We start from the raw sequence: 27,984 nt of genomic DNA on the forward strand, positions 1-27,984 counted from the left end.
AAGAGTGAAATGAAAAGTACAACTAGCTTGCTCAGTGTCCTGCCTGCAGCCATATGTAAGCTGGCTGACAGTCGCCCAACATCACTAATATGAGCTCTTTGACACAGCACAATTTCCTGCTGTGGAAATTCACACCAAAATCTGCATGTCTAAATGTGGATTTTGATGTAGAATTCAGGCATTTTCAATTCCACATCAAAAGCTGCACATTAGACTGCAGGTCTTTCTGCACCGCCGCAAATTACGCTACAAGTAAAGAAATGCTTAGGTTACTAGCAGATGGGGTTTTTTTCCTTGGCATCCTTTGGGTGAAATAGCAGAACTTGCACGCGTATTTTTTGTTTTATGATGAATGTTTTTCTTACTGGGGGTTTTTGATGCCATTTTTACTACAGAGATGCTTATGGAGAAACACCAAAGCTTGCTGTGAATTGCAAAAAAAATTACATGGACTAAAAGAAAAATGTAACAAGTGTGGGGTTTAAAAAAAAAAAAAAAACAACAGAAGAAAGTTTGTAGAGTATTTCATGTTTTGCTATTAACCAACAGCAAACATCTGGACGCAGCCTTTTTTTCTCCAAAGGAAAAAAAACAAAACAAAAACCACTGTATCAAAACAAGTTTTTTGGTAAAAAGACTGTAAAACCGGCCTGCGGCTGGATTCACACGGACGTATATCGGCTCGGTTTTCACGCTGAGCAGATATACGTCGTCCTCATCTGCAGTTCCGAGAATTAGCCCCACCCCCGTTCCGCCTCTCTCCATTGCAAATAGTGGAGGGGAGGAGAGGAGGCAGAGAGGGGGCGGGAGCTCAGTTCCTGCTCCCGGCTCTTCCATCCTCCCCCCTGCAGCGGACGACGTATATTGGCTCGGCGTGAAAACCGAGCCGATATACGTTCGTGCGAGTCCACCCTAAAGGCGTTGTCCTAACAAAAAGGATAGGGATGACTAGCTGACTGGTGGGGAGGGGAGTGAAGGGGGGGCTTGGTTGACCACTGAGATCTGCACAGCTCACAAGAATAGAGGACCCTAGATGACTAAAGCAGCATTTAGGGGTGCACACCACTGCCTTGTTCATGTCAGTGGGATTACCACACTGTTCAAACTCTTGCAGTTCTCCAGCACTTCCACTGACATGAACAGAGCAAGTGTTCATGTACGACTGCACTCCATTTGTGCAATGACCTTTGGGACCCCCCATTTTTTTTTCAGAGCAGAGGTGGTACCAGCAGTCAGCTGTTATCCTCTATTCTGGAGTACGGGGATTTTTTTTCCCTGCGACAACCCCTTTATAAATGGCTGCATTCTCATGCAGCAGTGGCATAGCTGAAAACTGCACTTCGTCCGCATTAAAACCACGTGTCAGCGCAGTCATTGGCTGCACCACAGTCATCATGTGAAAACCCAGCCTAATAATTTGTTTTAGGCCTATTTAAGTTGTGCCCAAGGCTAACTTCACACGGGCACGTATGATATCACACTCGCCAACATGTGAATTCCCCGAACACGGCATGGCAATCTACCAGACCTCTGTGGCATCATCGAGGAGGGGTGATTGATTGCCATGGCATGTGAGCACTAGCAATCATAGGATTGTGGGTTCAAATGTCCTGTCAGCCACAGCGCAGGATCGTGGTAGTGTTTCTATGCAGACCCCAAATGGGACCTTATATATGGACACCCACCAAAACAGGCCTTGGGCATGGTCACACTTCGGGAACACATCTCTTTATTCATAAATTGTCAAGCAAATAAGAGGAATGTCATAAAGCAGAGATCTAAGAAAAGATGCTCCAGAACTGTTATTTCATGAGGAATGCAATTATTTACAAAGACAGACCTGTTAGAGGTGACAGGTCCCTTTAAATGACAATTCTTACCAGTAGTCCTCTAAAACTGGATCTACTTGCACTTTATAGAATCCCTCCCTGACCCTTCTTCCCCAGTAGTATATTCTGCACTGGAGTTATACAAATGGAATAAGCGTCTCTGTACATACGAAGTACAATTTATCTGACCCAGATCTTATAAATAATGCGTGATGGCATCAAAAATACCTTCATTTATAAGATTTTATACTTAACCTAAGAATCTACTTCTTCATTATAACGGTTCTAGAATATTACACCAGATAAATACCACTCAAACAAAAAGTCTGATAAAAACACTTTTATTATATAAAAATGTTGAATTATCGTAACTGATCTGAAAATAAAAGTGTATCTGTTTGCCCTTTAAACATGCCGCCGGTGTATTCTCCTTTCTTTGCACCCTCCTGAATACTTAGTATGTGGCAGTCTCAGAAGAGGATAGAACAATGTGCAGTGTAGGCAGCTGCCAGAGAGAATAGTGTGACCTTTAGCAGGTGAAACAAGTCGTATGGTTTTAGCATTATGGAAGTGAAGAGGTACAGTGACATTTTCACTTCAACCATCACTGCTTTGAGCAGGTTTTGTTTTCACTCTGCCAGACCGCACCAAAATACAATTGGATAGACAGTTCTTTATTTCCATTTTATTTATATTTATTTTTTTACAAAAATTGCAAAAAAAAATCCAGCTTGAGTCAAAAAACAGAATCTTTTGGTCTGCTGTGCAGCAATGCTTTTTACTTCCTAGTAAAATGTTACAGTTACATCTTCTGTTTCCAGTTTGCTTATAGATGTGTATGCCATACTGGCCTGGAATAAATCCATAAATACACAAAGGTTTACAGAGCTACATGCATGCACAGATCTACCAGGAGAAGGAACTCAGAGCAAGAAAGCTAGAGAAGAATGGAGATGAAGGTAGAGGCTAATCATCCTTGTCCTTGGCACCATGCTTTAGGATGCGTGTAAACTCAATGTAATTAAAATTGCCCTTCTTGTCAATTGGTGCTTCTCTGAACAGCTCGTCCACCTCCTCGTCTGTGAATCTGTCTCCCATTGTGGTCAGTAACTCCCGCAGATATTCTTCTGGTATGTGACCTGCGGAAAAACACAAAGTCATGAAGCAAAACATTAAGGCTTTCCAGCCAAGATGTCTCCCTACTGTAACTTTTTTCTTAAAAACTTTGGAAGACAGACACACCAGTGAAACTTTTTCATCCATTACATAGTTAGTCCCCCGGTATGTGATTATAATTAGGAATTGTCAGAATCAAAATTAAACTTTCCAAGTGATTACAATATCAGAGCAAAAGAATAATTTATTGTGGAAAACTGAACACTTGAAGGGAGGCTCCAGTACCCTGGTGGGGCGCCTCTAGCTTGGATACAAGATGTGATATGGGTGGGCATGAAGGCTCTAGTACCATGTTGTACCGCCTCTAGCTTGGATACAAGAAGTTATACGGGCAGGCATGAAGGCTCTAGTACCCTGTTGTACCGCCTCTAGCTTGGATAGAAGATGTGATATGGGTGGGCATGGAGGATCTAGTACCCTGTTGTACCACCTCTAGCTTGGATACAAGATGTGATATGGGTGGGCATGGAGGCTCTAGTACCCTGTTGGGGCACCTCTAGCTTGGATACAAGATGTTATACAGGCAGGCATGGAGGCTCTAGTACCCTGTTGTACCACCTCTAGCACCCTGTTGTACCACCTCTAGCTTGGATACAAGATGTTATACAGGCAGGCATGGAGGCTCTAGTACCCTGTTGTACTGCCTCTAGTTTGGATACAAGATGTGATATGGGTGGGCATGGAGGCTCTAGTACCCTGTTGGGGCACCTCTAGCTTGGATACAAGATGTTATACAGGCAGGCATGGAGGCTCTAGTACCCTGTTGTACCACCTCTAGCTTGGATACAAGATGTTATACAGGCAGGCATGGAGGCTCTAGTACCCTGTTGTACTGCCTCTAGCTTGGATACAAGATGTGATATGGCTGGGCATGGAGGCTATAGTACCCTGTTGTACTGCCTCTAGTTTGGATACAAGATGTGCTACGGGGGGCATGGAGGCTTCAGTACCCTGTTGAGCCACCTCTAGCTTGGATGGACATAGAGGCATACAGGTTCTATATGGTATTTTGTGGCATATCTGTCCACATTTGTTGTAACAGCCTCTATATCGTACAAACTTGTAGGCTGTTCAAGTTGGTGTCCCAGATGGTTTCATACATGTTCTATTGGCAACTAATTTGGTAACTGGGCAGCCATGGAAGTGACACAATGTTGTGGGGACATTCCTGTGACCCCCTTGTGGGAGCAGCCAAGCATTATCCTGCTGGAAAATACCGCTTGGAAGCCACCATGAGAGAACACCTGTGGCTGCAGGATGTCCTGAACATATCGCTGACCTGTCCCTTGTACCACTACTAGGAGTGACTGACTGTCATGTGATGCCCCCCCGACCATCACACCAGCAGTGGGGGCAGTGTGCCGCTCCACAGCAAAGGCAGGATTGAGGCGCTCACCCCTAGGTCTACAGAGACGAACATGGCCATCATCAGTGCCCCAGCCAAACCTGGAGTCTTTGCTGAAGACAACACAGTTCCATGCCGTAGCAGTTTAGTTTCATCCTTCATGACACCACTGCAAATGAAGTAGGTGCGTGTCAAAGACCGTACAGGTAGTGGGCACCATGAGACCAAATGTCCTTCAGCCAAGTGCCTGGAAATTGTTCAGACAGACACAGAGGCCTGTAATGATGGTGACACATGTCTCTGGATGGTGGACAACGAAACAGTTTGAGCTGCTCCTGTCTGTCAAATGATTAGATGATCCTCTATACTGGTGATCTGTGAAGGCTATCCGGAGCCTGCTTGCCTTGTGTGCCCTCACACATCCACTGGTCCCAACACCTAATAGTCTGGTCAGAACTGCCCAAGCAGTGGGCAATTCATTTGTACCATCCAGCTTCTCCTATTCGAATAATGCACCCACTCTCAAACTCTGTTAACTGGGGGAAATCTCTTCAATTGCCTCAGATGTACGTCTAGGGGTCAACAAGCTCTACACAAGCAGAAAGAGGTCACTACACACATGTAGCCTCTCAGAGCCTTTCATAGGCCAATGATGGACCACTTCTATGGCCTCTATGACCGTTCATCTAAATCACCACAACTCTCATCATTTGCATATCTACCTGAGATGTAACTGCATGCCGAGTTTTATAGCAAAGAGACAACTACTTCTAGAGGCTAGAATGTGACAATCCAGCGAAGAGAACAGGGATGAAAAAAGGAGTTTACCAGAGTTGCTTATTAACCCTCAACACAAGTTTACACCCTGGGTGGCTGGCACGGGCTCAGAATCTGTAACCATTCCATCTGCAGTGGGAGCCGGCTGTGATTGAAAACTGGTTTCTAGCCGTTACACCCCCTTATATGCCGCAAACAATGTTGATTGTGGCATGTAAAGGGCTCAGAGAGGGAGTGTGCTCCCTCTGACGTCATTACAGAGGACTGATGGATTGCCATGGCAACTGGAAACAAATCCCCCCCCAATTAAAAACAAACAAAAATAAAAACACATTTAATATCGCCATGTCAATGACCTGTACAATAAATTGAACAAACTATGCATCCTGCACTGCAAATAATAAATTTATTATAATTATAATATAATTATTATTAAGCCAAAAAGCTTTTGTTCATGTCACTTTCCCAAAACGCTTAAGTGATCGAAAAAAAGCTGTATGAATCCCAAAATAGTATCAATAATTGTTGCATACTTAGGACCAAATAGGCCGTGTCCTTGAGGGGTTAAATGCCATTTTTACATATCTACTTTGCAATAAGGGACATTAGATTCTATAGCGTGTGTGTTCTTTCAGTATAGACATAATTAGACTGATCTCTTGCTAGAACAGGACTTGGGGAGATTTGATGCTGAAGTTTCTGTGACTGAAAGTACTCTTCCATAGACGTGACTAGAGAGCAGCGGACAGACAAGCGTGGTCATCTCTCCATTCACTCTGCCGGGATGCAGCAGCTGTCTTCCCATACCTTACTGGGATTTCCTCTTGTCCCACGGCCACAGAGAATGTATCAACTCCTTTTTTTTTCCTACTAATTATTAATTTTTTACTAATTAACACTAGATAGAAAACATGGTTGTGTCACTTAGGCCTCCCTCACACATACGTTGCAGTAAGCCGTGTTTTAGTGTAGTTTTCGATGTCGGCTTCATCATAGATGAAGATCGCTAAACACTAAAAAATAGAACAGACAGCATTCAAAAATTGCGGCGCTGAAAAGCGCTATGATTGAGTGGCTGTCTGAGTGGTCCCATTAAAAACAATGGTAGCGTTATACCACGATTAGCATGGTGCTAAAAGTGCCACGCTAGTCTCGGTAAAAACTGTCTATGTGAAGGAGGCCCAAGTTTGTTCTTATTTTTAGGATTGTAGATTTTTTTCTTTTTCTTGTGTACACATGACTATGGGGGCTGACATCTTGTCCAAGCTACATTTAACCAGCATTCAGAGATCTGATTTACAGCAGAAATCATGGGTCATTCACACAATGGACAGGAGGGGACACACTGACTTCTATGGCGTGCTCTAGCCATGTGCAGGGTGAGGGAGTAGATAAGCCGAGGTCATCGTCTATGGTGAAAGGCGGATCCTGCGTCGTCATTGCCCTGGAGCATAGCACACACAGGACTGCAGTACTAGGCAGGGATTACCGTCAGTGCTCTCCCACTCCTTGCTGACTGTATTCCACCTCTCCCCTAATATCACTACTATTAACACTTCCCCTGACGTGTGCTCAACGGACTTGTAGGGATCAACTCTCTGATGGTGAACACACCCTTGGAGTTCTGGGACCAGTATAAATACACTCAAGCAGATGCAGCCTTCAATGGGTTAATCCCCACAAGTCAGGGGGCGTGTTAATGGTGAGAGGCAAAGTACAGTCAGCCAGGAGTGGGAGGGAGAGCGCTGACAGCAGTCGCTTCCCGGTACTACAGATCTGCTTTCTAGGTTTTCCCACGCTTGGAGCATGCTCGGAGTGCAATGATGAATATGCCTGCAGGAATGCTATGAGGAGCTGTGATTGGACAGTCTCCCGCTCGCTGCCAAACGATGGTGGGCAGATGTCAAGTGGTTAAAAGCAATTACAATCGCTTGTTTTAATACGCACTGCCCACAATGGCACAAAGGTCTACAACTTCCAATTCTGCAACACGCTTCACATATTTGGAAACTCCAGTCCCAATTTTTGTTGCTTTTTGCACCCTCCGACCATTTACATACCCTGTCCATCTTCATCAAAGCACGCAAACGCGTTTCTGATGACATCCTCTGGATCTGTACCGTTCAGCTTTTCTCCGAACATGGTAAGAAACATGGTGAAGTTGATTGGTCCAGGAGCCTCGTTCATCATGGCTTCCAAGTATTCATCTGTAGGATTCTTACCTTAAAAAAAAAAAAAAAAAAATCTGTTTATTTTTTCAGTTTCTACAAGATTCAACTATCAAAATATATAGTGTCTTTTACAGATTCTGAATTACAGCCTGCATTTTAGCCCAGAGCTGAAATCCCCCAGCATTCATTGCTTAAGGTTGGTTCTGGATAATTGCTCAAGGCACTGTACAATATCTGTTTTGAGAAAAAAATAAGAGCTGGCCATGCAGGGATCTAGTTACCCAAATCCGACCAGCATCTTCCAGGGGGCAGAAATTAAATGAAATTCATCAGTAATTTCACATGTAAAACCAGCCGCATGTAATGTTGTAAATCAGGTAGGAAGAACGCCCAACGCTGCACCCGGACCAGTATAACCAACTTCTAGCAGACTGGTTTAATAAAGCATTATAGTCTATGGTGTACAACGCCTACATCTGTAGGTAGATTACTAGTAATGACTAGGAAACTAGAATACCAGTGCTTCTGGATTAAACAGTCGGAGGCCACATGCAAGAACATGGTGCTTCATCTCTACTTGTACAACATTAGCGCACATTTTTACAGGCCCACTAAAGTGCGCCCACAGGGGGCGAGGCTACTAAGAATATTTTGCAGCAGAAAAACCGCAGTGGCAAAAAACCCACTACATATAAATTAGCATGCTATGGATTTAACCCATTAAGGGCCAAACACTAAGTTTACGGCGCCTGGTCCTGGGCTTTAATTCCGCCCGATAGTAAAAATACAGCACAGGATTAAAGCCCATGTTCTGCAATCAGAAGCAGGTTTGCCTGTCAGCTGTTAGTCACAGCTGAGGACCCTCAAGGAGAATGGAGAAGTGTTTTTTAACCCCTTCTGCTTTCCCTAAGACACAGCGCTCAATGAGCACTACGTACTAAAAAAATGGAAGTGTAACTTCCACTACGCGAGCCGGTGGTCAGGTGACCGCTGGGATCCCCTAGCACAGCAGAGCTGCAGGGTCCTAGCAGTCCTTGAACAGCTCTATTCGTGACTATTGTCACTAAAGGGGGATCTTTTCCCTGTAACTGGGGCTCCTATGGATGCTTCAGTTACAGTGGGAAATGGAGAAGGACAAAAAAAGAAAAAACACATAATGTGAATGTCCCCCAGAGATCTTATTTTTGTAACCATCTGTGTCCCCAATGACCTAATAATAAAAATATATATCCAGTTTTCTCCATCACCACATGCCTTGAGTCATAACTTTCATTTTTCATTTGAAAACAATTTTTTAAATTCCATTTTACAGCATTCAGATTATGATAACATAGGCTTCCTGCACACGGGCGGACATTCCGCTGTGGGATTTCCCGCAGAATTTCCGCCCATGCTCGCTGCCATAGGATTGCATTAGATAACGCAATCCTATGCAGATGGCCGCGATTTGACTGCATGAAAACTCGCACGGTAAACAAATTGCAGCAGGTCCTATTAATGTGCCGGCCTTGCAGAGGCCCGCACAGAAACGTCACCTCTGATGCGCCGGCTCTGCAGGAGGCCATACGCTTTATTAATGGAATCGTTCTCACACTTTTTTTTTTTTGTTATGGAGCTCTGTGAGGGTTTGTTTTCTGCAGGATGAGACCTAGTCTTCATTGTTCCCATTTTTGGGAACATTTTGATCACTTTTTTTTTTTACAGACAGTAGAAAAATCTGCAACACCTGGTATGTTTTTGTTTTTTCTTTAAAAACAGTGTTAACCTTGTGGTATAAATATGTTAAAATTCGTTCTGCAGGTCAGTATGCTTTATCAATACCAAATTCTGAAACCTCGTTACATTGATAGAATGGTAGAGTTGGAAGGGACCTCCCGGGTCATCGGGTCCGACCCCTTGCTCAGTGAAAGGCTTCACTAAATCATCCCAGACAGATGTCTGTCCAGCCTTTGTTTGAACACTTCCATTGAAGGAGAACTCACCACCTCCCGCGGTAACCTGTTCCACTCATTCATCACCCTCACTGTCAAAGTTTTTTCTAATATCTAATTTGTGTCTCCCCCCTTTGTTTCATCCCGTTGCTTCTAGCCTTTCCTTGTGCAAATGAGAATAGGGCTGATTCCTTTTAAAAGTGGGGTGCCCAGAACTGGATACAGTATTCCAGAGGTCTGACTAAGCGATAGCGATATTCCACCACCAGGAAGCAGGGGAGAGAACGGACAGTTCTCTGAGGTGAGCCTATCCGACAGATATGCTCACCGAAGAGAATCGCAGCATGCTGCGATTTGAATCCCGCAAGCGGAGAATTGCTACAATTTTCCACTTGTGGACAGGGGGCTATGCTTTCCGTAGCAATGCTATGGAAAGCGCGCACTGCGTTACTCACAGCCGGATTATCACCGCGAGTAACGCAATGCACTATCGTCCATGGACAGGAGCCCTCAGGAAGAGTAGAGGGGGATAATGGCCTCACGTGATCTAGACTCTATGCTTCTCTTAATATATCCCAGAATTGCAATTGCCTTTTCTTGTTGCTTCATCATACTGTTAACTCTTGTTCAGTCTGTAATCTATTAGTTGCAAAATTTTCACCTCAATTACCTCATCTAAATAGTTTCTAAAAACATTTACCAACACTGGGCCGAGGACAGAACCTTGTGGTCCCCACTTGATACATTCTTCCACGTGAATGTGCAGCCATTTATGACCACTCTGAGTACGATCACTCAGCCAGTTGTGAATCCATTTAACAGTTGGCTTGTCAATCCCATATTTGGTCATTTTTTCAATAAGTATGGTATGAGATACTTTAGCAAATACTTTACTAAAGTCAAGATATACTATATCCACTGCATTTCCCTGATCAACCCCGTTGGTGATTCTGTCATAGAACCAAAATTAGATTACCCTATTCTCATCCGAGTACTTGCATGTATGCTGTTTAATTTGTTTAAAAGATCTTTCCTGGTATAGAAGTCAGGCTCACAGGCCTGTAGTTTCCTCGGTCAACCTTCTCCCATTTTTTTTTTTAAATGGGGACAATATTTGCAATTTTCTGGGACTTCTGTTCTCCAGGTATTTTCAAAGATTATGGTGAGTGGTTCAGCGATTATCTCCGTTGCTTCCTTCAGTATCCTAGGATGGAATTCATCTGAACCTAGAGACTTGAATTCATTTGAGCTATCCAAGTGTTTGCTCACCATCACTGTTTCTAGATATTGTTTTATTCCTTCAACAGCCCATGGATGATCAGTTGATCTTCAAAGACCCCTAACATTTTTTTCCCCAGTTAACAGTACTGTGTAAAGGTTTTTTTTTTCTTTTAATTTTAAAGAGTGAGTTGTACTTTTTAATAAGACTACTTGGTGATACGTATGACTTTTTGATAGCCTTCTATTCCTGTTTTTGTAAGCTGAGATATGCAAAATTAGAAATTTGTCATTTTTCACAGCATGTATTGGAATTAAAACGTACAAACCTTTTTACATGGTTCATTATGAATGCTTCAATACCAAATTTGATTAGTTTTTTTTAACATACTAAACGGAAAGGTAGGGTTTTGACTTTAAATATTTTTTACTTTTCTTTTTAACCTTTTATTTTTGCCCAACTAGGGGACTTTTAAGTTCATGACTTTTGATCATGATATAATGCACTACAGTACTTCAGTAGAGGGGCTTCCTCTATCACCTCATGGACCCACATGATGCGATCGCGGGGTCCCAATGGGTTACTACAGCACAGAGACACCTCATAGGCTACTGTAGGTGTCACAGCAACCCATTGGGACCCCACAATCACATAGTATAGGTCCGGTGGGTAACCCTACAGCCAATCTCTCGCCCGAACATGTCAGCTACACCTCAAGAACATCGCAAGAATCCGCACTTTTCTCACTGTGGACACGCTAAAAACGCTTACTGTTGCCTCATCCACTTTTGGCTTGATTATTGCAACTCGTTTCTGATCGGCCTCCCCTGCTCCAGACTCTACCCCCTCCAATCCATCCTGAATGCGGCAGCCAGGCTCATCTTCCTGTCCAGCCGCTACTCGGACGCCTCTGCCCTGTGCCGGTTACTGCAGTGGCTGCCCGTCAAATACAGAATTCAATTTAAACTCGCTGCCTTCATCCACGAAGCCCTCCACAGCGCAGCGCCACCCTATATCGCCTCCCTCATCTCAATCCATCACCCAGCCCGGGTTCTCCGCTCTGCTAACGAAACAGACTGAGCGCCCCTTTACTTCGAACTTCTCATTCCCGCCTCCAAGACTTCTCCAGAGCAGCACCGGTCCTCTGGAACGCGCTACCAAAGGCTACCCGAGCAATCCAGGACTTGCAGAACTTCAGGCGTGCTCTAAAAACGCTCCTCTTCAGGGAGGCATACCGCATTCCCTAAACAAACCCCTTTGTACTCCGCTGATAACATGTTCCCTGACCTACTGACTGCAATCCCTGCTAGCCATCATAAACCGCTCCTGCAGTCATACGGTTTCTGCCGTCACACGGCCAAATGTCTGACCATTGTCTGTGTATAGCATCCCTCACTCTCCACCTCCCCATACCGTGCACATCTCCAGCCCTTTACCTTCTGTATCCCCCCATTACTTGTAGTATGTAAGCTCATGGGAGCAGGACCCTCACCCCTATTGTTTCCATCAACTGATTACTATTAGAGATGAGCGAGCGTACACGCTAAGGGCAATTACTCAATCGAGCATTGCCCTTAGCGAGTACCTGCCCGCTCGGAAGAAAAGATTCGGCTGCCGGCGGCGGGGGAGAGCAGGGAGGAACGGAGGGGAGAGCGCTCTCTCTCTCCCCCCTCCCCCCGCTCATTGCCGCAACTCACCTCTCACCCGCGCCAGCAGCTGAACCTTTTCTTCCGAGCAGGGAGATACTCGCTAAGGACAATTACTCGATCAAGCATTGTCCTTAGTGAGTATGCTCGCTCATCTGTAATTACTATGTAACTGTGGTTCTGTAATCTTTGTATTTATTTTATTTTTTGTCTTTCTGTATCCCCCTGTCTATGTAAGCGCTGCGGAATATGTTGGCGCTATACAAATAAGGATTGAAGGAGTCCACTCCCTCTGCTAGCCCTTTACATGCCACAGTCAAATTGACCACAGCATGTTAAGGGTTAAAAGGCTGAAATTGGAGGTTTCTCTAGTCCTAGTCATTAGAGCTGAAGCCTGACTGTCAACAAGGCAAGACCCTGCTTCTATTGGCATAGTATTCTGACAGTGCAGAATAAGGCCCCTTAGTGATTAGTGATCAATAAGGCGTTAGGGTAGTTTCACATGAATGTATTAAGGGTGAACCTATCCACCTGTAATATGGACTTGTGTCCTGGCCTGACCATGGGTGTACTAATCCGAACTCAGATCATCATAGATCCCTATGCTGCTGTTGGTTTGGGTTAATACACCTGAAGTTGGGCCCGGACACTTGTCTGTATTATGGCACTTTAATGCTCCAGTAATACACCTACGTGAAACTGGCCTCAGGCTATGTTCATAACCTCTGGGCATCTCACAACGCACACTAATGATGTCCGTGCATCCTTAGAATTTATCTTAAATTAAAGCAATATGATTTTAAATGGATACACATTATTGCAACCATAGGGCACCCTTATCTTATGGATGCAATTCCCTAAATAAACTGATTACATTTCTGTAAACTACTGCAAGATCAACCCCGGCTACCAATACCATGTTGGATGCGGCAATGATCATACGGTTAGCCTTCAGTTATGTCGTGTGATAGGTTACTTACCAAGTGAGGCAAGCATATCATGCAAATCCTCCTTATCAATAAAACCATCCCGATTCTGATCAATCATGTTGAAGGCTTCTTTAAATTCCTGGATCTGGGACTGGTCAAACATAGCAAATACATTGGATGTTGCGCGCTGAGGGCGCTTCTTGGTGGTTTTTGTCTTTGCTCTTTTGCTTGACATCTTGGCGGTGGTGGTGGTAGTCTAAAAAGGAAAAACAAGATGCATTAGTGAACCTCTAATAGTCCAAAAGCATAAAAAGGGTTAACAATTCAGTAGATAATGTGAGGAGATAGCCACAGGTTCCACTCCACTCAAAAGAAATCTGTTAAATGGATCGGAATGTGTAATCGGAAATTATATACATTTCATTTTTTATTAAACATTTAAAAACGTTTGGCGATTTTCTTTTTAATTTTCGATCACAATCTCCGTTAAAAAAAAAAACAAACTAAAATCCTGCAGTTTTCACACAGATGACAGAGCCAAATACTAGTCTGTCACTTCCCACCATCACCTCACTAACATCACAGGCAGGATTACACTGACAGGTAACCCCTATATGTAGATAACACAGGATCCACCATTAGCAATCGGTATAGGCTGTGACCATCTACAAACTGACCTCGTGTCAGCCTCCCATATAAAGTCAATGGTTCCCCTCCTCTCCAAGTGTAATGCTGATTAAGTGTAGCTTGGGCAAGATGGCAGCCCCCAGTGTCATGTACAGACATCAAACATTTTGAAAATATTTCATTATCTGGTTTTAATTAGTACAAAATTTATTTTGCTGACCTAGTCCCATTAAACCACTACTAAGCCTTCTCTGTCTGGACAGCGGAGGTGCAGAATACGATGGATCGCCTCCTGGGGTAGGAAAAACAGCAGCACTTTGTCAAAAGACCATGATAAAGGTTGGACAGATGCCAAGTAATGTGCGAGACCCCACACATCGCAAGTCCTACTCCTACACGACAATCATACGAAAAAAGGACCGACGTTACGTTTTTCTGTCTCGCATCATCAGAGCTAGAGGGGGAAAAAAAGTGTCAGTGTACATTATGGGTTATTCCAATGTGCGCGGTTTTATCATAAGCCCTAAGGGTATGTCCACATGGGACAGTTTGCTGCAGACTGGCCTCAACAGATCCACACAGCATTTGATGGCGATTTTGCTTCCGTTTCGCAGTACATTTCACCCCTTCAATTTACAATCAACTGCAGGTGTGAAATCTGCTGGTCTGGTGATTTGGCCAGCGGCTCGGCGCCCACTAGAGGCTGCTGGGTGATGGAGCGCGATGTACTGCCAGGTGAGAGGGAAGCAGCCGATTCCTGGTCAGATACTGGATTACTCCGTGAAGCTGCAGCCCCCATAATACCTGCCTGCTCCCTGCTGAAGAGTGCATGCAGCCCTTCTAGGCAATGATACATTGGAGCAAACAAGCTGAGGGTTTGTACAAGGGCTGCTGATTAAATTAAAAAGTTGCAACTAATTTCTAACAGTTTCAACTTGATTTGCACATCAGTTTTAACCCTTTCCAATCCACTGTCTGACCTCTGAAGGACCTCTGTGAAGTCAGCACCCCATCTTTCAAAAAAGTTATTTTTTTTATGAGTTCTGGATGCACCCCAAAGAGTTCTAGAGTTCCCTATTAATTTTTAAAATAGTTCTAGCGAATTAGGCAAAAAAAACAACAAATGTATCTCTGCGGTGCTAACTTCCAAAAATGATATTAATAAATCAGCGAGAACTTTGTAAATATGGGTATTAGAGCTTCGAGCATTAAGAGTTTTCTTCAGAACTCTTGAGGTGCTACCCAGAACTCTTATAAAATCGCGGGATTTCCCCGAATTCTTTTTTACACATAATAACTGAAATTTTTTTGATCCGGCATCTAAAAATCAGCGAGAACTCTATAAATATTGGTTCTAGAGCTTCGAGCATCCAGAGTTTTCTTCAGAACTCTTGAGGTGCTACCCAGAACTCTTATAAAATCGCGGGATTTCCCCCAATTTTTTTTTACACATAATAACTGAAATTTTTCTGATCCGGCATTTAAAAATCATCGAGAACTTTGTAAATATTGGTTCTACAGCTTCGAGCATTAAGAGTTTTCTTCAGAACTCTTGAGGTGCTACCCAGAACTCTTATAAAATTGTGGGATTTCCCCAAAAAATATTTACACATAACTGAAATTTTTTTGATCCGGCATTTGAAAATCAGCGAGAACTTTGTAAATATTGGTTCTAGAGCTTCGAGCATTGAGACGGCATCTAAAAATCAGAAAGAACTTTGTAAATATTGGTTCTACAGCTTCGAGCATTCAGAGTTTTCTTCAGAACTCTTGAGGTGCTACCCAGAACTCTTATAAAATCGCGGGATTTCCCCAAAATTTTTTACACATAACTGAAATTTTTGGATCCAGCATTTGAAAATCAGCGAGAACTTTGTAAATATTGGTTCTAGAGTTTCGAGCATTAAGAGTTTTCTTCAGAACTCTTGAGGTGCTACCCAGAACTCTTATAAAATCGCAGGATTTCCCCCAAAAATATTTACACATAATAACTGAAATTTTTTTGATCCGGCATTTGAAAATCAGCGAGAACTTTGTAAATATTGGTTCTAGAGCTTCGAGCATTAAGAGTTTTCTTCAGAACTCTTGAGGTGCTGCCCAGAACTCTTATAAAATCGCAGGATTTCCCCAAAAATTATTTACACATAATAACTGAAATTTTTGGATCCGGCATCTAAAAATCAGCGAGAACTTGGTAAATATTGGTTCTAGAGCTTTGAGCATTAAGAGTTTTCTTCAGAACTCTGGAGGTGCTACCCAGAACTCTTATAAAATCGCAGGATTTCCCCAAAAATTATTTACACATAATAACTGAAATTTTTGCATCCGGCATCTAAAAATCAGCGAGAACTTTGTAAATATTGGTTCTACAGCTTCGAGCATTCAGAGTTTTCTTCAGAACTCTTGAGGTGCTACCCAGAACTCTTATAAAATCGCAGGATTTCCCCAAAAAATATTTACACATAATAACTGAAATTTTTTTGATCCGGCATTTGAAAATCAGCGAGAACTTTGTAAATATTGGTTCTAGAGCTTCGAGCATTAAGAGTTTTCTTCAGAACTCTTGAGGTGCTACCCAGAACTCTTATAAAATCGCGGGATTTCCCAAAAAATTATTTACACATAATAACTGTAATATTTGGAGCCGGCATTTGAAAATAAGCGAGAACTTTGTAAATATTGGTTCTAGAGCTTCGAGCAGTAAGAGTTTTCTTCAGAACTCTGGAGGTGCTACCCAGAACTCTTATAAAATCGCGGGATTTCCCAAAAAATATTTACACATAATAACTGAAATTTTTTTGATCCGGCATTTGAAAATCAGCGAGAACTTTGTAAATATTGGTTCTAGAGCTTCGAGCATTAAGAGTTTTCTTCAGAACTCTTGAGGTGCTACCCAGAACTCTTATAAAATCGCGGGATTTCCCAAAAAATTATTTACACATAATAACTGTAATATTTGGAGCCGGCATTTGAAAATAAGCGAGAACTTTGTAAATATTGGTTCTAGAGCTTCGAGCAGTAAGAGTTTTCTTCAGAACTCTGGAGGTGCTACCCAGAACTCTTATAAAATCGCGGGATTTCCCAAAAAATTATTTACACATAATAACTGTAATATTTGGAGCCGGCATTTGAAAATAAGCGAGAACTTTGTAAATATTGGTTCTAGAGCTTCGAGCAGTCAGAGTTTTCTTCAGAACTCTGGAGGTGCTACCCAGAACTCTTATAAAATCGCGTGATTTCCCCAAAATTTTTTACACATAACTGAAATTTTTGGATCCAGCATTTGAAAATCAGCGAGAACTTTGTAAATATTGGTTCTAGAGTTTTGAGCATTAAGAGTTTTCTTCAGAACTCTTGAGGTGCTACCCAGAACTCTTATAAAATCGCAGGATTTCCCCCAAAAATATTTACACATAATAACTGAAATTTTTTTGATCTGGCATTTGAAAATCAGCGAGAACTTTGTAAATATTGGTTCTAGAGCTTCGAGCATTCAGAGTTTTCTTCAGAACTCTTGAGGTGCTACCCAGAACTCTTAGAAAATCGCAGGATTTCCCCAAAATTTTTTTTTACACATAACTGAAATTTTTCTGATCCGGCATCTAAAAGTCAGTGGGAACTTTATAAATATTGGTTCTAGAGCTTCGAGCATTAAGAGTTTTCTTCAGAACTCTGGAGGTGCTATCCAGAACTCTTATAAAATCGCAGGATTTCCCAAAAAATTATTTACACATAATAACTGAATTTTTTTTTGATCCGGCATCTGAAAATCGGCGAGAACTTTGTAAATATGGGTTCTAGAGCTTCGAGCATTAGGAGTTTTCTTCAGAACTGTTGAGGTGCTACCCAGAACTCTTATAAAATCGCGGCATTTGAAAAACAATATCGACTTTATATCAGATGTTGGTTGAGGAGGACACGCGCAATTGCGGGAAAGACATTGAAAGGAATTGGGAGCGAGAACTAGGTGGCGCCCCCAGAGGAGTCTTGGAAAAAAAATCATACATCCTGTCACATAAAATGTCGGTTTCTAGCAAGGTGCAGGAGTTAAACTACAAAATACTAACAAGATGGTACCAGACCCCAGTGAAACTAGCCAGGATATTCCCCCAGTATCCGGATAAATGTTGGAGATGCCAATCGGAAAGAGGGTCATTTGTTCACCTCTGGTGGTCATGTCCTCTGATGCGCCCATTCTGGCAGGAGATCAACACTCTTTACTCCACAGTATGCAGAACTCAGGTCCAGTTTACGCCAGAAATAGTAGTACTGTCTATGTTCCCAGGATCAGTGGCACATTTGAAAAGCTCCCTACTCAGATTTTTTATACTGGCCATGCAACAGATAATCCCCAGAATATGGTAATCTACGACACCTCCCTCTAGAATAATGTGGTGGGAAGCTTTAGATCACCTGAAAGATATGGAAGAGCTCAGTGCCAGAGACGAACTAGGACATGAGAAATGTGCCTCTATCTGGATGATCTGGAACCAGTTTTGATTTTCTCCGGACCTAACCACATGGTTTCATTTCTTTCTTTTCTCCTTCTCTCTCATCTTATTTCACTTCTATGCCCACTGCATGTTTGCTTGATATAATCAGTTTTCTAAGGCTGGGTTCACACGGGGCGGATTTGCCACGGAAATTCTGTGCAGAATTTCGCCGCGGCAAATCCGCATGCGGCCGCTAATCCCGGGATTAGCCAGCCTTGTGGACGAGATTTCTCAGAAATCTCGTCCACACGGGACGTCAAATCCGCTGCGGCTAAGCCAGCGCGGATTTGCCGACCGCGGCATGTTCATTTTTTTTCCCCCGCTGCGGGCGCGCTCTCCTCTATGGGAGCGCTGGCCTCAGCGGAAGAGCGGGCGGCCGGGCCGCTTCAAAGCCGCCGCGGGTTTTGCAGCGGCGGTACTTCTGGCGGAAATCTTGCGGTTTTTCGCTGCGGCCAAACCGCAAGATTTCCGAACCAATAGAACCAATATTTACAAAGTTCTCGCTGATTTTTAGATGCCGGATCAAAAAAAATTTCAGTTATGTCTAAATAAATTTTTGGGGAAATCCTGCGATTTTATAAGAGTTCTGGGTAGCACCTCAAGAGTTCTGAAGAAAACTCTTAATGCTCGAAGCTCTAGAACCAATATTTATAAAGTTCTCACTGACTTTTAGATGCCGGATCAGAAAAATTTCAGTTATGTGTAAAAAAAAAAAAATTTTTGGGAAATCCTGCGATTTTATAAGAGTTCTGGGTAGCACCTCAAGAGTTCTGAAGAAAACTCTGAATGCTTGAAGCTCTAGAACCAATATTTACAAAGTTCTCGCTGATTTTTAGATGCCGGCTCCAAATATTACAGTTATTATGTGTAAATAATTTTTTGGGAAATCCCGCGATTTTATAAAAGTTCTGGGTAGCACCTCAAGAGTTCTGAAGAAAACTCTGAATGCTCGAAGCTGTAGAACCAATATTTACAAAGTTCTCGCTGATTTTCAAATGCCGCATCAAAAAAATTTCAGTTATTATGTGTAAATAATTTTTGGGGAAATCCTGCTATTTTATAAGAGTTCTGGGCAGCACCTCAAGAGATCTGAAGAAAACTCTTAATGCTCGAAGCTCTAGAACCAATATTTACAAAGTTCTCGCTGATTTTTAGATGCCGGCTCCAAATATTACAGTTATGTGTAAATAATTTTGGGGGAAATCCTGCGATTTTATAAGAGTTCTGGGTAGCACCTCAAGAGTTCTGAAGAAAACTCTGAATGCTCTAAGCTGTAGAACCAATATTTACAAAGTGCTCGCTGATTTTTAGATGCCAGATCAAAAAAATTTCAGTTATTATGTGTAAAAAATTTTTGGGGGAAATCCCGCGATTTTATAAGAGTTCTGGGTAGCACCTCAAGAGTTCTGAAGAAAACTCTTAATGCTCGAAGCTCTAATACCCATATTTACAAAGTTCTCGCTGATTTATTAATATCATTTTTGGAAGTTAGCACCGCAGAGATACATTTGTTGATTTTTTTGCCTAATTCGCTAGAACTATTTTAAAAATTAATAGGGAACTCTAGAACTCTTTGGGGTGCATCCAGAACTCATAAAAAAAATAACTTTTTTGAAAGATGGGGTGCTGACTTCACAGAGTTCTCTGAAGGCATTATGATAAAAGGCTGTACAGCTCCGATGTTGGAAGACATCCGTCGGGGTTCTCTTACTGTATTATTGTCAGCCTCTTTGTTGTCGGAGCCTATCCAACACGTAACCTCATGCAGTACTGGCTTAAGCCAGCATATAGCGCCGTTGTATAACGGCAGAAAAAGAGTAAGCCCCCTAGGAAAACCAGTATACAAATTGGATTGGAAAGGGTTAAAAAAAAACACTTTTTTTTCTTACTTCATCAAGACCCTAAAAGGTGATAGTCACACTGGGCACTTGGGGGGCAGTAAGAACAGCATCAGCAAAACTGCACATGTGGTTGTGGTTAAAGAAAAAAACAAAAACAAAACACATCTACATTGAAAACTGACTAAGATTTTACAGCACCCCAACAGCCCTGTGTGAATACAGCCTTAAGACCCACCCAGGCCCATGTGCAATATATCCAGTAGGAGAAATACTCGAGGTAACACTGCAGTACAAACATACAAGCCATAAGCAGTGGACGGCAATAGAGCAGGTTTCCATTCATTGATGGGGAAAAGAGATCTTGAACACGGGTAAAAAAAATTAAAAAGACAGCCTGTCAAGTCCTATAAGCCATAAACTAGGTTTGATACTTCTAGAACTGGGAATGTGGAGTCCAGAAATGAACTTACTCGGCTCTCCATTCCCTTGCTCCCCCGTGCATTCTCCAGTTGCTGCGCGTGCGCTCCCATAGAGAACAGGATGTGCGCGCTCGCTGACCGAAGAGACTGATGCTCACAACCCAAGCGCCGACTACCAAGGGTGCCAGCATGATAAGTGTACGAAGTACACCCCCAGACTCCATGCTCCCTAGGTTATAGCTTTTCATAGGATGTGACAGATTCCCTTTAAATCATGGAATAAGTTACAATGTAGCATTTATAGAACACTATTTCTGCAGGCATCTGTAATAGGGAGGTCCAGTAAGGACTCTAACCCAGTGTGATACTCTCAAACACAGGAGGATGCAATCCTCTAGACTTTAGGGAACAGTCACACCACTCCAATGGCCAACAACTTTTTTTTAGTTATCAGTAATACAAACTATCAAAGATATGAACAAAAAAAAAACAAAAACACACAAATCTATATTTGCGAGTTAGAAAAAAAGAAAAAAAAAAAAAAAGCTGGCCAACCCTCCGTCCACAGTGAGCACACACCACTCCGGTCTACAAACCCGACACTAGCATACAGCGGAGAGCCCGCTGGACCAGAGAGCAGCATTACCTGACTCATCTCCGCAGGACAATCACGGCCAGCAGCGGCCGCGCTCTTCTAATAGTCTTTGTGACGTCACGGTCATCTCGCTCTGAAAGGTCACATTCCTGCCGTGTAATGCAGCCTCCAAATAAAACCTGGCTTTATATATTGTATGAAATCACTGCGGGATCAAGGTGATCTGTAGCCCCCAGTACAGAGATAAAGCCCCTATGGCTTTGTGAAGGCCATTACTCATCCAGCTAGTGGCGACATCATCCATTTATTACTGCGCAATCTATTTATCCTAGAGCGTCTGTTTTTATATGAATCGCAGTGTGCTCAGATTAGCAAACTTTATGTAATAAAAGCATTACAGAACGACCAACACGTCTCAGTAACATCACCGGGGCCGTACCGCAGCTGCGACAACTTTCTGGAGCAGTCAGCCTCAAATCCATCCAGAATCACGTGGGGGAAAAAGAAGCAATTCTACAGACATCAGTGGAAGAATGGGAGAGGGAAAGTAATGGCGCAAGGTCAAGTAATCAGCTACTCGAAAAAAATCAATGCCCGATTGAGCATCAGGCTTAAACGAGCATGCTCGCTCATCTCTATTAAGGATCCCTGGGTCATGTATTAGGAGACTGCGTCCCAGAGGCCTCGGGAAAAATATATCCTTCCCTGCCACTTGTGGGTAAATCTTTTTCATACTAAGGCTGCCTGTCCACGGGCGGATTTTCATTGCGTTCCCCGTGGTGATAATCCAACTGTGGGGGAACGCAGTGAAAGCTATTCATAGCGTTGCCCCCTGTCCATAAGCAGAGAATCACTGCGATTCTCCGCTCGTGGCGTGCAAATCGATTTGCCACGATTCTCTGCGGTCAGGCTGTCAGATAGGCCGATAGCGGAGATCTGTCTGCCGGCGGCTCCTGCGGTGGAGATCCGCCGCAGGATACTGCAACGCCCATGGACAGGCAGCCTAAGCAGTTTTCAGCTTCATGCCAATACCAAATCTTGTGGTTTTTTTGCGGAAGTAAAAATGATTGCTATCTCCGATGTTCTATCTTTGTTGCATTCGCCAGGCATGTCCGTTTTTCCCACTTCCCAATACCGGTTTATATTCCCAACAATCATCAATGTACTTTCTCTACTATTCAATAAAAATAGAATTTAAAGAATGGCTACTACATTATCTGATGAGACATGGCCTACTAAACTTAAAGGGGTATTCCCATCTTGGGAATCCTATTTCAATGTGTTTGAAATAGCAAAACAATGCACTCCACCTATAACTTGTTTAACCCTTTGCAATCCAATTGTGGATTCAGGGTTTCCTAGGGGCTTTATCTTTCTGTCATTATACAATGGCGCCATCTGCTGGCTAGAGCCAGTACAGATAGTCCCCGACTTGCGAACATTCGACTTACGAATTTCGCTAGATACGAACTATCTGTTCTGCATAGTATGATGTAATGCTATGGCATTACATCATACTGTGCAGGGACCGGACAGGCGGACAGGCTTCTATCAAGCCTGATAGAAGCCTGTCCGGTCAGATCGCGGTTGCTAGGCAGCCGGGGGCCTTCTGAAAGGCCCTAGGGCTGTCTATGCAGAGCGCCTAGCAAGCCGTGCGCTTGATGGGCACTCTGCATAGGCAGCCCTGGGGCCGTTCAGGAGGTCCCCGGCTGCCTAGCAACCACACAGCGTCCCGCGATCTCATCGTGGGACGCTGTACGGGCCCCCTGAACGTCGGGTGCAGGCTGTTTCTTACAGCGGGCACCCGGCGGCAGCAGTTCCGACGAGCCGCGCCGCTCATCAGAACTGTTAACACTTTAAATACCGCTGTCAGAGCGGTATTTAAAGTGTTAACAGTTCTGACAAGCGCCACGGCTCGTCGGAACTGCTGCCGCCGGGTGCCCGCTGTAAGAACAGCCGGCACCCGACGTTGTATGGAGCGGGATCCACCCGCGATCCCCTCCATACAACCATTTGTTCGACTTGCGAACAAAACGGACTTGCGAACAGGCTCCTGGAACGGAACCTGTTCGCAAGTCGGGGACTAACTGTACTGCGGTATGCGACATGCTGGAGCGGCTCCCGACAACAGAGCGGCCAGTATTATACAGTAGAAATACCCTGCTGAACATCTTCCGACATCGGGGCTGTACAGCCTTCAATCAGAATGTCTTCAGACGTCAGACAGTGGATTGGAAAGGGTTCATTTTCAAAATGCTCCATTCTCCAGATATTGATTCCTCTTCTAGGGAAAGAAAAAGAGGAGGCCGTTGATTGGGCACTTCTTTCGTTTCTATCTGATGGCCGGGATGTCAGGACCGCATGTACACCAGCTTTCAGCCTGGCCAGCGGCTACGGCTGGGCTTTGCCATTTCTTTCCATAGAAACAGGTGGTCTGTTTCCCTGGCAACGCACAGTAAACAACCAGAGGAATCAATAGCTGCAATATCTGGAGAACGGAGCAATTTAGAAGTGACTGAGACTCGCTCTGCTTTATAAATGCACCATATCTATAGAGCTGCAGGCCCCGACAGCACAGAACATGACAAAGCTTCAGATGACAACCTCTGAGAATAACAGGAAGTGCAACTCTTGGATGCCTCTAGTGGTCCGTTCTAGTCACTACACCATAGCACGCATCATTCCAGCCAGCAATGTGCACATCCAGACACGAGCCATTCCCTCCCACTAGGTGGTGTGCTGGATTCCTGGAACTTCCTTCTTGTTGCCCTCATTCTACCCTTTTCTATGGGAGAGGTAGTGGTCAGCATTGCCGCTTCTTATTCTGGACCTTGGGGCTTACCTGCATGAGCGACATTGTCCCACGAGTTGTGTGATGCGCACAAATCTCATGAATACCAAATCCATTCTATTGAACACATTTATTCACATGATTGATTCCTCGCAGAAGTGATGCAAGGCACTTGATTCAAACACTCTGCATCGCTGTGAAGAACGCACATTTGCCTGATATTGCGCTCGCCCGTGCGGATGCAGCCTTAGGGGGATTTTCTTGCACGTTTTCTGTGCGTTGAGTTTTTTTTTTTCCACTCGTACAAAAAATGTGACTTTGCAAGTGTGATGTCGGTCCAAGTGTCTCAGACCAATCTTGTACCCCAAGTCATACGCCATGAAGGCCATTCACTCCTCAGCACTGCACTCATGATTACGGCAGCCTGACATAACTTACAGCGGAGCACCGATGAATCCGTACTGCGGAGCGGGAGGGAAATACGATGTGGGGGAAGGGGGGGGGGGGGGGGGGAGAAATGCTCACGTATATGACCCCATTCTTTCATATTTGTGCATCTAGCAATGTGCAAATCTTGCGCCATTTTCTCAGAAAAAAAAAAAAAGGGGCCCACAGATTATGTCTACCGTATATATCTGCACTTAGTTTTTCATTGCTAAGCAACGCTAGAAAATTTTTTTTTTTATTATTCTGGAACAAAAAAAAAAAAGGATGACACGGCGAAACTCGAACAAAACAGCATTGGCATGGATTAAAATCAGTCTGTTTTCACGGCCCAAAACCCAACATGCTGATGTGCGTCAGCTCTGTTGTATCTGGGTGTACGGCCACCATTATTCTGAACGCAGCCGTTCTGCTCAGCAGGGACGTCAATGTCCCAGTGTATATTTAGGCAGCGCTGTCATCCGTTGCCTTGGGACAGCTGGACGGTGACTCCTGTAATAAGCAGTCAGAGGCTGTAAATAGGCCGACAACTCAAATACTTGCTGGATTAACAGGTGCCTCTTATTTTCGGGTTCCTGCTCGTTAGTGCTGTATAGCCATAAGGCCTCAACCAGATTATGGCTGTATACAGCCTCTGGGCTGTAACGTGGCGCCTCCAACAGTGTATGAGGCCCGGCTGTCCCTATAGGTCTGGTGCCACGGCCGGCTTCACGAAGGAGTGCTGCCGCTCACAATCCGCAGAGAATAGCGCCCACTCATCTCACGGGGATCGTTTACATTCCCTATTTTGCTCACACATTTCGGGGAGCAGAAAAAAAGTTGAATATGTTCTATTTTCTGCGTATTTGTGCACCAAAAGGTCCGCATGGAGGCCGGTGCAAATGTACTTGTGTGAGCCAGCCTAAGGCGGCGAGAATATCTGTCATATAGTACGGTCCTCTATACCGCCATACAGGCTACATACAGACCACACTACCACCTCATATGTGCTAGATTACTATGTGGGTGCTAGTGTCACCCTGTGGGGGTATAAAACTGCTTAAGAAAACCGCAGCGGCCAACCGTGACAAAGCACCCGTCCGAGCGGTCATGTCTCCCAACCAAGGTGGCTGCATATACCAGCCAACAGTCGTGGCACCTGAGGGTCTCACAGGGCAGCGCCAGCGATGTAGGGAGCGACATATACGACTAGTCTAGTCCGCGTTAGCAGCTACGTGCCTTTTGGTTGCTTTCTAGGATTCCTAATTATCTCAGCATGGTTAGTAGTCCATCTGCCCCTCCAGTATACGGCTGAGACGCCCCACGAAGACCCCCAGAGTTAGAGAACAAGCCTGATGAAGAACCTCAAGCTGGTGGTAACATCACTCCTGTCATCAGATCTACAAGGTTACTTTGTTACTCGGGGTATTCCAGGTAAGCGGACTGTAACGGATCGGTAGGAGCGCGTCATCCGTGGGTCATCATCGCCGGTGACTTACTACAGAACACTGATCTGTATTTACCCAACATTAAATGCCACCAATGTGGGGCACAGATGGGTCATGTTGGGTTTTATGCCCATGAAAAGTACGAGCATGTGAATAGACTTACATCACCGCCATATAACAGCAAACAGCGCCAAGATACCGTCATCTTACTGACAGCTAGAATGTCTTAAGGAGCCGAGGGCGGAACCATCAGCAGTGTATGAAAACAGGAAGATTCTGTGAAGCCGGAAGTCACAGCCGTCTGACAGCTCTGCTATCTTATACACGCACCGGCCGCTCGGAAACCACAACTCTGGAGCGGCTCTACAGTGCCGCTCCTCTCTTATTCCTCCTGGAAATGTATGGGGAAAAAAATATTTGGCAAGCGACGGGGGGGCTCCACACTGACTGACAGCACACACATCACCAAGGACAGCGGTGACACTCAGGAGGAGTAACAGAGGAACGGCACAACCAGATTCAGGCCTCCTGCACACGGGTGGATTTGCATTGCAAAAGCCGGAGCGGGATTCCGCCTCCAGACTCCACAGCAAATCCAGCCATAGCATGCTACGGGAATACGCGATTTCCTGCCCACGAGCGGACATAGATTGTGATTTTCCGCTCAGGGGAGAAGTTGCAGCATGCTGCGATTCTGTGCGGGCTGCGCACGACCGGCTGCCACTGAAGTCAACGGAAGCCGTCCGTCCCACGGCCATTCTGCAATCATCATTGCAGAATGGATGAGAGTCGCGTCATCGCCATAGTGATCCACAGTATACAGACAATACATAGTGATGGCGTCCTCCGTACTGCACATTTGTGACGGTGCGCTGCCTGGTGCATTCGCAGGAGAGGAGAAAACGCCAGACGGGTAACGCTGGTGTCACCAGGTCAAACTTCATTACGGGAATCCTGCATGTGGGGTCCGACCCGCCCGTGTGAATCCTGCATGTGGGGTCCGACCGCCCGTGTGAATCCTGCATGTGGGGTCCGACCCGCCCGTGTGCAGGCGGCCTTAGGAGTAAAGGTGCTGCAGAATAGTCAGCCGCAGGGGCCCGGCGCTCAGGGGGGCTCCGCCGCCCCATTTCAGTGATTAGCAGGGGTCTCTGTACTCGGACGCCACTAATCAAAACGGTATTTAAAAAGTTGCTACCCTTTAAACCACTATGGAGCGCCCCCCGCCGTGTCCTTCGGTATGTCAGATCACAGTCTGTCCATCAGAGACAGGAAGCCGGCGAGGAAGGAAGCGTGTACCGGCCATAGTGCCACCTACATACTGACAGCCCGGTTATACGGACGTGTTCACACTGCACAGTCCTACGCGGATGGCACCTCTGTAAAAGCAGCGGCACAAACCCTCAGCTGCAGATTCCCGCTACGGTGAATCCATCTGTGCAATTCCCGACGCACATAATCCACACCAAGAAGTGGCGCCGCTTATCTGCACACAGATCTGAAATATGCATGATTTTTTTATTCCCACCCGTTTACACTACGCCCGGGTTCCCACAAGAGACAGCGGGATGCAGAATTGTGCGGAGGCGACGCAGATGCCGTGGGACTACATGAACACAAGATCTCACCCCCAGCCACACAGTTACTACACATCAGAGCCACAATGGATACAACAGAACTACAACTCCCAGCATGCTCTGCGCTGCCACAGGTGACATGACGGACAGGTGTAGGGGAGCGGACTTTGTGAATTGCTTGGCAGCGCCATACCGGTAACCCCTGATGACACATAATAGTAGGTGCCGGGCTCTGCACTACAGATGGCCCGCCACAGGTAAGCCCGGTGCAGCCCCGCCCCCGCTGACCTCTGTCTAGCACCGCTCCGTACGCCCGGGCACAGGACTTACCGCACACGGAGAGAAGAAGCGGGAGATGCCGGAGCTGAACTCACTATCCAGCCGTTATCACCACCGACCAACACCCCTTACACTGCCCCTCCTCCACGCTCACTTCCGCATTACTCGCCACAGGGAGCGGATGGACCGTACCACTCTGCAGCACGGGGGGAGGAGCGCGCAGACCGAGTCTCTTTGCTATAAACTAGACCGCTTCTGTCACCCGTCTGGGTTTTACTTTATGGCATATAGAAGGACGCGCTTACTTTACCGGGGATATTGGACAAGTGCCACGAGGAGGTCGTGCAGTGTGAGCGCTGGAGCAGTTGGTACAGTCCTCGGAGGAGGGTGGGACACATTCCATGTGGGATGACGTCGTGAGACAGCCGCTGACACATGTCCTTGTATGGAAGCGGCCGCTCAGCTCTCGCG

General features: G+C 44.9%; 1 protein-coding gene across 1 annotated transcript; it reads right to left on the bottom strand.

Annotated features, from left to right (window-relative positions):
• Positions 1-2,154: 2,154 nt before the first annotated feature.
• Positions 2,155-27,720, bottom strand: LOC136579198 (myosin regulatory light chain 2, smooth muscle minor isoform). The gene is made up of 4 exons (XM_066579604.1): positions 27,565-27,720; positions 13,075-13,279; positions 7,188-7,349; positions 2,155-2,968 (listed from the first exon to the last, which is right to left on the bottom strand). Exons 2-4 carry the CDS (start codon positions 13,256-13,258, stop codon positions 2,796-2,798), a joined length of 519 nt encoding a protein of 172 aa, XP_066435701.1. The 5' UTR covers positions 13,259-13,279; positions 27,565-27,720; the 3' UTR covers positions 2,155-2,795.
• Positions 27,721-27,984: the final 264 nt, after the last annotated feature.

This window comes from Eleutherodactylus coqui, chromosome 9 (assembly GCF_035609145.1).
Source record: "Eleutherodactylus coqui strain aEleCoq1 chromosome 9, aEleCoq1.hap1, whole genome shotgun sequence".
Lineage (NCBI taxonomy): Eukaryota > Metazoa > Chordata > Amphibia > Anura > Eleutherodactylidae > Eleutherodactylus > Eleutherodactylus coqui.

Coding starts and splice junctions, on each gene's coding strand:
- LOC136579198 (XM_066579604.1), bottom strand. CDS start 13,258: ATGTCAAGCAAAAGAGCAAAGACAAAAACCACCAAGAAGCGCCCTCAG. Junction 7,350..13,074: donor TGATATGCTTGCCTCACTTG/GTAAGTAACCTA, acceptor TTTTTTTTTAAG/GTAAGAATCCTACAGATGAA. Junction 2,969..7,187: donor CTTTGATGAAGATGGACAGG/GTATGTAAATGG, acceptor GTTTTTCCGCAG/GTCACATACCAGAAGAATAT.